The sequence below is a fragment of the Rhyacophila brunnea genome, unplaced genomic scaffold (genome assembly GCF_057557595.1).
Source record: "Rhyacophila brunnea isolate RB1 unplaced genomic scaffold, BYU_Rbru_1.0 scaffold_1, whole genome shotgun sequence".
Taxonomy (NCBI): domain Eukaryota; kingdom Metazoa; phylum Arthropoda; class Insecta; order Trichoptera; family Rhyacophilidae; genus Rhyacophila; species Rhyacophila brunnea.
Window position 1 is genome coordinate 7,862,415 of NW_028232751.1, and position 14,020 is coordinate 7,876,434.

The 14,020-nt window shown below is 33.8% G+C and overlaps 1 protein-coding gene across 1 annotated transcript in view; it reads right to left on the bottom strand.

The window, feature by feature from the left end:
* Positions 1-14,020, bottom strand: part of Evi5 (ecotropic viral integration site 5) — a 162,607-nt gene that overhangs the window by 18,947 nt on the left and 129,640 nt on the right. The window contains exons 3-8 of the mRNA XM_085941126.1: positions 12,733-12,883; positions 7,371-7,544; positions 4,208-4,431; positions 3,427-3,618; positions 1,374-1,538; positions 430-624 (exon numbers count right to left, since the gene is read on the bottom strand). Coding sequence (XP_085797252.1) covers positions 430-624; positions 1,374-1,538; positions 3,427-3,618; positions 4,208-4,431; positions 7,371-7,544; positions 12,733-12,778 — 996 coding nt within the window. The 5' untranslated portion in view covers positions 12,779-12,883. The remainder of the gene's footprint in view (positions 1-429; positions 625-1,373; positions 1,539-3,426; positions 3,619-4,207; positions 4,432-7,370; positions 7,545-12,732; positions 12,884-14,020) is intronic.

Genomic DNA, 14,020 nt, shown 5'->3' on the forward strand with positions numbered 1-14,020 from the left:
GGCCCGGCATGACGAGTCGACCAGATAAGTGAGATAAACACAGATCACAAATTTGCTCTAATAGTAAAAAAAATCGCTTGCGTTGCTATTTTACTTCAGTAATAATAATAATTAAAAATATTTGATTGTACAATTTGTAACTGTGTGCCGATACCCGACAACTCCATAATTCAAATGGATGTACATATTAAAAATACAAAAAGTCGCTAAAATACACCTTAATTTTACCGCGTACACCATTTGGAAAACACTACTGCAGCGCGTCACACATAGGTAGGGGGGCCCGCCAAACATCCTAACCTGGGGGCCATGATTGTAATATATTATTATCTCAAGGTTTATTCTTTTCCATCGCTCCGTGGGAGAGACGAGACATGAGTGGAAGCTAAATTAGTCAAGTCTATATCCACAATATTAGAATAAACTTACACTCTGCATCCCTTCCATATCCAGACTAAGCAGGTCATCCTTTCCTATGGTAAGTAGGGCAAGAGTTACTTTGAAGATGACATCCATCCCCTCAGAAAGGAAGACATCCATGATGCGGCAACTTAGCGGCAACGAAAGAACTGTCGTGAATAAGGTGAGAAACCAACTGCTAGCGTACATGGTTGTTTGGAAATTCTGAAAAATAAATATTTAAATTTAATGTTTATTGGACTTTTTGTTATTATATAAAATTAATGACGCTAGAATGAATAGACGCCTGGTGAAGAATATTGCTTTCCACCATCTCTTCTCTTTTGCTCTAGAATGCCAGTTAAGACACGCTGATAATCTGGAGTAGCGATACTCAACCTGCGGCCCGAAACACATTTATTATCAGGAATTTCGTATATCTTGAGATTCGTTTCGACTTTGACGCACAGATAGTGACACGCGAAGAGGATTGTCATTATGGTTCACATCAGATCTGGTATAAGAGTGTTGCTATTACACGATTAATTTAAAAAACACGCATAATTTTTAAAATCTCAAAAATGTTTTGTAAAAAAGGGGGGGTTTCATGATTTTTTTCATCACACCAGTAGTGATGCGGCCCGCGTTACTTTACAAATATATGTATTTGGCCCAAAGAAAAAAAAGGTTGAGTATCATTGATCTAGAAGCACTTTTCAACACAGTCCAACCACCGGAGTTGAGGTTGTGTTTAGATGATCCATTAATAATATATTATATTCTAAAGTATCATGCCTCTTTGATGTATGCAGCTTAGTGTTAGCTGTAAGTTCTCTTACCTTAAAACGTTCACATTTAGTCGCCAACTTTCGATAGAAGACACCACAAGAGAAGAATATATTTTAGGCATTACTCCTAAATTATTTGACCATTTTAATTAGTATTATTTTATGATAATACTATCTATTTATTACCTGTAGTCGAAAATGCAGTTGCAGTTCTGGGATTAATTCATTTACAAGATTTTCTAGTTGATACATGCACAGACCGAGCATAGCCATGGACGGCTTGTACATGTCTCGCATTCTGTGCTGATGCATAATTTTAACTAACACCGTGAAGGAGTCTTCTTCAGGCATCTGGAAAAAATTAAAATTATATCAGATTTCGATCAATCCCTATATAATAACTCTAAAATCTCTTGGATAACAAACATTTTTTTTTATTTTGATTTATGCATTTCCGAAGTCTTATCAATTCGAAGTGAGCACAATCTAAAGGACGCATCAAAAATTGCAGATTGCCGATACAATTGTCAAAAAAATGATGCAACTATTGCCCAGTTGCTGGGCAATGTATGACCCGTCATCGGTGTCGGGCAAGTGAGGCCGATGTAATTTGTGCGTACACGTGACAACAATGGCCGACAGTGAAATTGTTCCTGTTTCTGCAGTATATTATCATCCTTAATAATCACATTAACAAATCAAAAAAGAAAAGAAGGATGTGGATCCGGCCCTACGTGAAACAATAACTAATATAAGCCAAGAATTAGTTCTTGATAATTATTTATTGAAAAACTTTAAAAGAATGTCAAAATTTGACGTTTAGTGAAATTTGACGTTTGAGCAGCTTTGTAGTTGACCTTTTCATAATAGGATCATTATAATATAGTTTGGATTCGATGTTCCATAGCTCCGGACGTAAATAAACCTCATTAATAAGCTCCAATACCCTGTCGTTTGTCCATTTATTCATTGTACGTAGTGTGAATTAACAATTAGTAATAGCACCATAATAATATTAATAACGACACGGCAAAAATTATTACAATGTATTGTCGAATCGGTTGTCACTAATGTTTTTATTGTTGCTAGGGGTGAGGTCAAACAGAGACGCTCATATAGAGCAGAGCGCTAATGAATTAGATTTATCTAGCAATTATTGCCATATTTTCGATTCAGTTCGATATTCGATATATCGACCAACCATGCTGCCAGAACGCAAAGGCAATAGATGTAAAGTTTCGGCAACGTAGACTACTATTTTCGTATATTGGGAAACTATTAACAGCAACACAATTGCCAGATCGAATTGCCGTAAAAAGATGCTCGTTTACGAGCCCCTTTAAAGAAATTGACATTTTCATATCATTTTCAAACATGTGTTTTCTATCCGACACCATACTTCTTCATATCTCTCCGTCCACCTGTCACAAATTAACTGTGATGACATTGAATACTTTCTATATACTCGATATATCACATATTACAACCATTATTCTATAAAATTATTTAAATCTTAAATTAGAGCACTAGCGAACAATAAAAAGGGATATTCCTCATCTGATTATGATGAAAATAATATAATCTGCCAACACGACATTGGTGGTTATATGTCAAACTAATTGAGAATGATTATCATTTGTTTTCTTTCACGACTTAATCAGTTCATATTAATATGTACAAAATATTAAAAAATAAACGAGTAAAAAAGTTATTGCGATGTCGGTGCTTCATAAAATCAAAGAAATTCATCTTATGATACGATGGCTTCTTTTTTTCACGCAGAATTATTTTGTAGCAAGCTAATAGTTATTTTTTCCATACTTTGTAGCTTTAATCTTCTGTATGAGATCTTTGACCGAGCAACCTGAGACCTTGCAATTGTTATGTGCTTCTTTGATGAAACTGGGTCTGAAGTGTCGGATAAAGAACCGCATAACTCTGAGTTTGCGTAAGTCGAAGTATTAGTGTACTGAATTGTAAACCAGCCTTTTTGAAGAGACTTTCAGTGATATATAATGTAAGACAATATAATTTTTTTTTTTTTTTTAATAACAAGACAATTACGAGTCAAACGAGATTTTGTAAACATTAAAATATGGAACTGGACTACCTTGTGCCAATCGAATGGTTGAGAACTTAATTTTAGCCAATAAGGCAAATAAGGGCAACATTATTATCAAAATTCAGTATATCGGACTACACCCGAATAATTGGGTCAACCTCAATTAGACTATCGTACCTGCATGAGAAGTAATCCGGCAATAAACGCTGATCCTTGGCAGTACCCCACTTCTCTATCATATAAAGAATAGGCCTTCATTACATTGAATAAGGATTCCTGACCGAGGCCATCCTTTTCTTTGAAAAAGTCATGCTCAGGATATGTGCGGGCGATGTCGCGGCGGATCACCTTCTCATAAGCCGATGACGACTGGAAGTAGAAAACAAAATTATTTCTTCTTTCGACCATTACCGATCATAATAGGATCATATTATGGGCACAGAGTGGAGGAGTGTATAAATTTTTTTTTGTTTTTATGAGAAATAATTCATGAATGAAAAATATATATTCTTTATAACACTACAACAGGCCTAGAGGCCCAATGACAATAGTGTAGTGAAACAGTAGTGTATTTAATAATAGAAGTGAAACAATCACAAACAGCAAGGCTTTGAGAAAAATCATATCATATATAAAAATCAAAACATAAATATATTGTGACTTCATCAGGAATCGAACCCGGAGCTTCCTGATGAAAGGCCAGCGCCTTACACACTGCACCACTTGCTCAACCTATTAGGTCCATACTCTAACTCCAAACACAAATTGAAAAACAATATGTGTATTTGCCAGATCCAGGATTCGAACCTGGGACCCACGACATTATACGCCGACGCATAAGCCGCTCGGCCATCGTAGTTCTTCATTTAATTAATTACCTACTAATAATTACCTACTACTAATAATTATTTACCTAAACTGTGATAAGATAAGCCATGTGGAAGATTCTTCTTCTTACCTTCATGTATTCAGAATAGAGTTGTTTTTCGGGGGCCTGATCGGCACCACACAAGAGCTGCCAGACGATGGCTCTGAAATGGTGCGGGACTCCCTTCCGTACGAGGTCTCGGATGTATGCATTCTTTTTCTTCCACTGATTGTCCCAGTCGTTCACGAGGCGCCCCCACAAAGTCCACTGATCCTCCTCGCCAACATCTTCATTGCGCTCTTGGCTGGAGCTAGCTGCTAGAGCAAAACAAAGCTTGAACTACAATAATAGCGAGGGTAATTTGAACAATTACGATTTGATTGCGATTCCAGAAGGATTTTAGTATGGTTCAATTGACAAATACAGAATTATTAACATTCTCTACTTTGGCAACATTGAATGATTTGTTTCATGCTCAGATTATTTATTTAGGTACCTATCTTATCTAAGGTTTCTTAATAGAAATCTATGACCCAAAAAATATGCCAACAGCTTTTGCCACCGTTAATACATTGTAAGAAGGACTTTACCACGTGATGCCACCAGATTTCTGAATGCAAGAGCAGAACCGAGTGATGGTTGAAGAAATTATGGTGACTGTATAAGTCAACTATTAATAAAATTAAAAACCTGCAGGGTTATTCCAACATATTACTTAACTTCAAAATCAATAAAAAAAAAAACTGATGTCATATTCAGGCAGTTAATTATCCCGGGAAAATAACTGTCAGGGGTGATATTTTTAACATGGCTGACCATGTTAACCACGATCTGTCAAATATCGTTGAGTAATATAAAAAAAAAGCCCGATAATTGGAGATTTTAATTGGATGCATTTGGAATCAAGTAAGACACAGCGCGGTGTGTTAACAACTTTATTATTGTGGATAACTGCCTTGTTTATTATGAAATTGCTCTAAGTGATATCTGTGGTATTTTGGAGCAATAACGTGTTATCTATTTATGGCATCGATGTATCTTGTACAAAACACTAATAAGACCAGTTGTCATGTATGGCTCTGAGACTTAGTGCATGATCAAAAGCATGAAAAGAGTGTTGAATTTCATTTTCAGTTCATCTTCGGACCCATCAATGACACAAAGTAGGGGTGGAAACGGATATACAATTACAAGCTGTACGCTTTGTACGTCACATCATACAGTGCATCAAATTAGACTACCCAAAGATGAGCTGCTCGACCTCGTATGAGATGGACAGATAACGTAGTTTATTTGAAGACCTTGGGCATCCTGAACTGGAGGGAAGTGGCTTTGGACAGACCCGGATGGAGTCAAATGCTGGAGTCAGGGCCGGATTTATCATAATGCTAAAGGAGCGGTCTAGGGCCCTCAAATTGATAGGAGCCACAGAGCCCTAAGAATAAATTGATAAATTCTATAAAGAAACTTTGAACACCATTTTGTAAAATATATCGTCTCTGTTCTGGCAGAACACACTAACTGGAGAATACTTGTTTTGAGTAATTTGACTTTGAAGTTGTTAAAAAGTTTGCAATAATGGTCTATCATGTGAGTTTATTAAGTAATCGTAAAAAGGATGACTTTAAAATAAAGACTGTTTATTTATTAAGAAGGTTTCCAGACGGTGAAGTTTGAAATAAGGAACATTTTGGTACTAACTCAATTTGTCATTTTTTCGAATTAGTATCTTCTGCCAGAACAGTGACGATATGTTCTGTTCAGATGCGTTTTTGTTACCTCCATGATAAGTTTTAGCCTAGGGACTCTTCGAGTGTAAATATGACCCTGGCTGGAGGAGGCCAAGACCCATATAGGGTCGTAGTGCCAGGAAGAAGAAGAAGAATAATGATAATCAGCAGCCCACAAAATGATTTTCTTGGGCCTAGCATAGTTTATATTATATAATAAGAATAATAATTAGTATGTTGAAGAATAAATTAGTGCGCTTTGTTTAAATAATGTTTGAATAATCAATATTATATACATTGTCATCATACAAGTAAAAGTATCCCAGTGCATTTTCGTGAAAATGCACTAAACGACATCTTACTAACGATGTGGTTGTCAGGAAAAAATGCCCAGCTGATTTACAAACAAAATGACTATCTGCTTTAAGACACATTTTTTTTACCTGGAAAAATTGACCAAATGACAATTTTACTGGGAACGTTTGACGTATCAATTTTTCTCTCGCAGTAAAGTTACAATATTCGCTTATAAAATAACTCATAGATGTAGATCAATGGGGGAAATGTGTCAAAACCAAGTAAGAGGTGATTTTAAATATATTTCTTTATTAAATTACTTTGTATTTGATTTTTGTAGAACCAGAATGCTTCCTTTCTTTGTTGAATTATTATTATTTAATAATTATATTACAGTTGAATGTTTGTATTATTGTGTACCATTAAGTACGTTCTGAAAATGAAAATTTAATTGTCTTAATCATATCTATTACATATAAAAAAAATTAACTGTTATTATGTAAATAATAAGTGCCTTGCGCTACAAAGAATTTTCCAGGGTTTTTGCAAGGCGGTCTCATAGGCCCTGGCCAAATTTAAATTAGCAATACCCGATGCGGGTAGACGAATGGTTTTCAATAAGGCATATTTCTCAGCCGGCACAATTTTCATTTGACTAGCAATGGCTGTAGATTAATACCTGAAAGTGTGGGGGGACCCGTAATTCCACAGACTTGTAACCTAAGTAACTGGGAGTAGTGGCCATTGCCCCTACATAGAGGGCGGCTCACAGGGCCATAGCCTGGGAGCCGGGCTCAAGGAGGGCCCTGCGTCACAGGTCGACCAACTGAGTGAGATAAACACACATCACACACAACTAGAAAAAAATACTTGGTTATGCGATACAATTTGACATCATATTATGATGACTGATATAATTAAATGACAATTCACGTGTAGAATTTTATTTGTAGTGTGTTTTTAACTATAATAAGAATAGTTTGTTATTTATCCAATATGGCGAGGGGTTGTATGTTACTTAGCTACCACTAAAGGGGTTCGTGATCAATGCTTCATATGATACTAACAACTCAATATTGTAAGTGAATTTATTTAAAAATACAAAAAGCCAAAGATCATGGCCTAGGATTCCGCTTCAGGATGTGGAGCCGTGGTAGTGGGGTAATAGGTTAATGATATTAAAACATGTAAAAAATGAAGGGTTAATTTATCAAATTAGCACCCACCTGAAGTTAGCGATATTTGTGAGGTATCGGAGCTTTTCCTGGAGTGGCACGACGCCCCCGACATGGAGTTAAGGCTTTTAGCATCGGCCTCGATCAGTCGGTTTGCCTCCTCCAGCTTTGCGAGAAGTTCCAACTCTCCGAGCGGCAGGCCAGTCTCTCCATTTTCAACGTTACCTGTTAAACAAAACACTTATGCCGGTGTATTAATCGCAACTAAATTGCCATATTGAGTATAAGGCGATCCTTATTTTTGTCATAATTTTTTTTAAATCATAGGCAACATCTATACTAATGATAACATTTAATATTAATTTGGAAGAACGCAGAAATGGCGCAAAAACTCTGCATTGTTCGCATACAAAAGACAAACATTACAATTGCTGTTATATTTGGTTTTTGGGCGCTCACTGTATATTCTTCGTCCTTATTTTCTTAAGGTATCGAGCTTATTGAAGATCCAATTTCCAAGAGATAATGTAAATGGCCTCTGCAATGACTCCAATATGTCGAGGAAAGGAGCAAGAACACATTTTCCACACATACAAAAACCAATTTTAACACAATAACAACCAATAGTGACAGTCGCATGCAATATATTGTAAGACAACTGTTATACACAGGAATATTTAATGTAAATAATAATGTGGATGTGAATTATTCTTAGTATTCTTAGTAAATTATTAAATGTGATAGAATTTATTTAGTAGGGGACTGCACCGATTATTGCATAACTTTCTAATACTGGATACAAGACTTTCTGAGAAGTAGAAAGTGTTATAAAACGCTTGCTATTAAGTAACTAGGATCCAAAAATAGAGGTTACTCTCGAGAAAACTCGTCTCCAGAAATAAAGAAAAAGCTAATTTCAAATCTGGAGAAATTAATTTCTCGAAATTTGAGAGTGCTCATTTCTCGAGTCAATGAGAAATTCATCAATGAGAAACTCCAGAAATCGTCAAAAGGCTAAGCTACCGACCGCAACTGGAATCTTAAAAAAATTAACGATATATCTCGAGAAAAAAGACCTCAACCATCGTTTTTCATGCCTCAAACAGCTTTAAAAACGCTACAAAATTTATCCGAATTTTGAATTTTTTAATAATGAAGAGCCCAATTCCCACATCCAAAAATAGCTATCGACTTGAAACAAATTTTTCTAATATAATATTATTATATCGGCAGTCTAAATACACTGAAGTGCCACATTGTTTTGGAAATATTATAGTATTTGACACTTCGCGTGTCACTGAAATGAAACTATATTTTTAAAACAAGACTATAATTAATATACACACTATCATAAACTACTAAGTACAATAAAACATTTTTTTTTCATTACTGAACAATATTAATCATCGTTTTCTAGAGTCTAGAACCGCCAAGCCTTTCTCGTGTCACCCAGTGGCATGCATGCCATCAGTTGCCGACCGCTGTAATATTATACTATTGTTTCTGATGGTAGTTAAAAATAAATATTATAGATATTATATGTATTGCTATATAAATAATGAAATGCTAAACTAACAAATACATATTATTATTATTTAGTCATTAAAATTATTAATGCCACACCATATTATAATATTACGCAATACTTTCGCCATGTAAATTTCGCATAACGCAATTTAGTACATATATGTATTTAGGGTATTGACTTATATCTCACATACATAATCTTAGCATTAAAGTTGACATGTTAGTAGAATAGGTCAAAGTCTTTATGCAGGTTCGCAATTACTCATCATTTATTGCTACGAAAGTTTTTCATTTTTTTTTAACTCGACACGATACCTATAGTAGGTACATTATTTGGAACAAGTTCAGGAACATACATATTTGAATTTAGAATATAAAGAAATGTGAATGTGACTTGAACCCACATCCGCTATCCGGACGGTGAACACCAGTACCTAGCCACTTTTTTAAATATATAATATGTTCCTGAGGTTGTTCGAAATTATATAAGTATATTTAACAATGAATGCTACATTCTTATATATTGAGTTAAAATAATTTATGTACAACATGTTTCATACTATTCAGCGCTCGAAATGGAATATTTTACGAATCGGAGCGCTCGATAATTTTACGAAAATATCAACATAGTTATCTAGTATGTATGTGTATTTTATAAAAATGAGTATATTAATTAGATTTGTATATTATATGCGTATCTAGCTCAGACGGTCAAATTTATATGTCCACGAGACGGAGCGATAATTTTGGGGATTTTACGAACCGGAACGCCGCTCCGGTGCGATCCGGTCCATTTCGAGCCTTGATACTATTAGAGCTATTAAAACCCCTACTTTTATGGAGGGATTTTGTTATGCTTTGGGCCATACCTATTTTCCACTCAGTTAGAAATATGCATCTTTTTTTAATTATCAAAATAATTTAATAACTGATTGGCAAGTTTCAACTCTTAATTTTTCTCACGAATCGATGCGTAAAGTTGCGTTAGGGATATCATAATATTATATAGGATGTCAATGATTGTTTTCAACCAAATCGTTTCAGATATTGATATATAACACTTGCGTGAGAATAAGTTTAGGTGGTCGTTGTTTTATATATATATATATATATATTACATATTATATTAAATACGGTTAACTTGGCTCATTTGGTGTACTTCTTTGTACTCTTTGACTCTTTTAATACATATTGTTAATATTGTTACACATTTATTTATTCCCCCCCCCCCTCCATATTTTGTTGTCAACGCCTTGAATTTATAATTTGTAAAGTTCGCTATACGTCACGATTAATAAATTTGAATTTTACACATGGCGCTACATTGGCAGAATCGAACATCAGTGCTAAGGCAACTTATCTTGTCCACTTTAATAGTGAGATTTCCTATATAATACTGTGTTCTGTCAATGGTTATAATTTATCACACAATAGTTATAACTAGGTTTAGGATTTTTAGGTGCTAAAAAATTATTAATAGGTATCTAAAATATGTAGATAAGATTGGAAAATATGTTATTAAAATTTCATATATATGTGCTAAAAAACCAAAAATAGGTGCTAAAAATTTAAATAAGTACCTATTACAATAAATCATATATATTTCAACAGTTCAATTTATTATTTATTCACAAAAAGAAAACGCTTTATTACAATGAATAATAAAATAATGCTTCAAATTTTCGAAAGTGAATCTTTGACGATTTGATCTTAGCAAATTTTTATACACGGAAAAACTTCTTTCCACTTGTACAGATGTTATTATTGTATATGTAAATGAAACTATTTCTGAAGTAGAAAAAAATTAAACATCTGAGGCATCTGATGGATTTTCCAAAACAGCTTTAATATTCTGCAGCGTTTGAAGTCCAGTATTTTTATTTAAAGCACTATTTAATTGGTCCAGCAACATTGAAATTTTGTGTTTATGTGAAAATATGTGCTTACACCTAGAATATGTAAAAATATGTAATTATCCAAAAATATTTAAAAATAGGTGCTAACAAATAGGGCTTAAATGTTTCAAAATTGTCTGAAACAGATAGATATTTTTGATATTTGGTTGTGGGGCCGCTCAAAAAAAAAATTTAAATACCTAAGAATCCTAAGCCTAGTTATAAACTGCACCATTATCAAAGAGGTTTATATTTTGTTTGTTTGGAAAATTTTATTACTTTTAATCACTTCTTATTTAAATTCTAATGGATTCAAGCTCTGTACTATTCCATTTAATTTATTTGCGACACGGGTTTCGCCTTTCGGCATCTTCAGGCGTCGTGTACACTCACCAAAGGTAAACACACACTGACAACGAACACTCTTAACTCTACCTTATGTGGTAAATCAATACAATAAATTAGGTAAAAACTCCATTACCTACCTATCAAGTCAAAGGTTACAAAAAATACAATAAACAACTTATGAATAGTTGAAGTCTCAGTAAAAAACATATTTAGTAAAAACCCTATCTTATTAATAACAATACACTCGATAGCATATTATTATAATAGATCATTATTCTTTATAAACAATAAATTTAGATGATTTTTATTGAATATTAATAGATGAAAAAATTCTACCTACTTATGTCGTTATAAACTTCTAATTGTCAATAAAATGATAACATTAATTATCATATACAGTACCCAGGGTCCCCAAGTACGATAAATAAAAAATAAAAAAAACTTCAAGCAGAGGAAACACTGCTTCCTAACAAAGCTCACCAAAAATATTTACGTAAGTACCTACCTATGTAGTTATTTTTTTACAACGTTTTTCTTTGCTCGTATTCATTTGTCCGGTGGTTCTTTGTCCGGTACAAATCTTGCAATCGATTTTTCATCAGGAAAAAATATTTACAATGCACAAAAAAACCAGACGCCACGATTGCTAATAATATACCTATCACAATAATCACACGGTCAAATACATAACATTTGTGGACAAATCAAATATATTGAAATAATTTAGTTGTTCTTTTTACAACTCGAGGTGCGTGAAAAAAATACGATTCAGTACCTAAATACATAATAGTTAAAGTAAAAATCCTAAATGCAATCCAAAACAATGTGCTTACGGTTTTTGCAATTAACTTATAATGGCAGAATTGGAGGTAACCGACTTCAAAACTGATTATAAAGGGAAATATCTTTTAATACCACATTAATACGTATTCGGCCCCCAAAAACTCAACGTGTTAAAGCGTAACATTAAAATTAACTATTTCTTTTATTAAACGAATAATTCACAAGATTTAAGAATGTACCATTCTAATTATTGAACATACATAATTTTGAAAAACATTTCTGAGAAAATATATTATAACCAACAGAAAAACTCTTTTTGAAAAAGTAAGCCACCCGGGTGGAATCGAACAAGCATCTCTCGGGTTTACGTTCCGTCTGCGCATTATCCTCTATGCTACGAGGCGACATACTAATTGCGACAAATTATGTCGCCTCGTAGCATAGAGGATAATGCGCAGACGGAACGTAAACCCAAGAGATGCTGGTTCGATTCCAGCCGCGTGGCTTACTTTTTTCAAAAAAAATTTTCTATTGGTTATAATATATTTTCTCAGAAGTGTTTTTCAAAATTATGTATGTTCAATAATTAGAATGGTACATTCTTAAATCTTGTCAATTATTCGTTGAATAAAAGAAATAGTTAATTTTAATATTACGCTTTAACACTTTGGGTTTTTGGGGGGTTGAATACGTATTAAACCAAGGTCCCTCCGATCCCATGTATAAACGGTCCTGATGAAGATGTACAGTATCATATTTGTCAATAATTATTCAGTGCTTCTCAATAGTGCAATACAGCATTTTTTAAATTCAAATAAACACAATTGAAACGCGTCAAAAAATATAAAACAATATTTCACCATCTTGAGTGAGTGTTGAGTTTAGATCCACTTGTTCTTGCTCCATGTTCACAGTGTGAAGATGGACCGGCCAACGCAGCCGGCGCCGATGGTACAAGTGACCTCTTCTTCGTATGGTTTCCAGCACTCAGGCTTCAAGCGGATCGGGGATCTGGAACAATGACAAAAAATATACATTAAACGCATCGAGGTGTATCACACTCACGTCAATCCAGTCTTTACAAAGGGTTTCTTACAAAGTGTCTTACAAAGGGAAGATTTTCAATTTCTCTGTGTATGTATGTTACATTCTCAAATCTCGTGAATTACTCGTTAAGTAACAAAGCAATAGTACTTAAGTTTATTAAAATATTAAATGCAAATACGTTAAAAATAAAGTTTGGAGAGATCCTGACACCGGTTAGGAATCAAGGTAAGTACCTACCTACTAGAGGTGAATTGGAAATACTGTCACCAGTTTGTGTACTCAAGTTTCGGATGAAACTACCCATACTCAGTATGTGTGGCCCAATAAACTTATTCCACAAAACTTGTGATGATATCATCGCGAGTCGCTGTTCTGTGCAATCGCCAGTTGGTAGACTTTCAACACTATTGACATTAAATACGCGCGAACGAGATAGCACTTGAATATAGGTTTGATACATTGATTTTTTTTGTCGGCATCAAAAATAATACAATTAGTATAATTTTCATCATTAGAGTTTCAATATGTTTTAAATTGTATTTATTTTATTTTTTTCACTTTAATCAACTCAATATTAATTCTCCATTTTTATATCTCAATAATACTTTTGCTAATGACATTTGAAATTTCATTGTTATCTTTGTCAATAATGAATATCCTTAACATCAAGATTGTTGTCAAAGATGTACAAAAAAGTACACTACTTCTATTGAAACCCCTATAAAACCTTAGTATCACGGAATAAGCTCAGTTTACCCTATTCGCTTATTTTTAACTACCTACATTACAACGCAAAAAGTGACAGAATGGAACTGTTTCAACCGAAAGTCGTTGGGTGGAATTGTTCAAACACTTCACACCAATAATTTAAATCATAGGAACTTTCGTATAGTAATTATTATTGAATAAATGTACAGGTAAAAAAGGATCTTTTCGCTTATGAATAAGTTGTTGACGAGCGAAAAAAACACAGTTACAAATCGCAGTTCTTAAAGCAATGTTTTGTTGATTTTCATTCTAATTTGAAATTAAGTCCAAATATATACTTAAACAAATTTGTTCTTCAGAAACTAAATTATTTATTTTCACGTGTGCATTCCT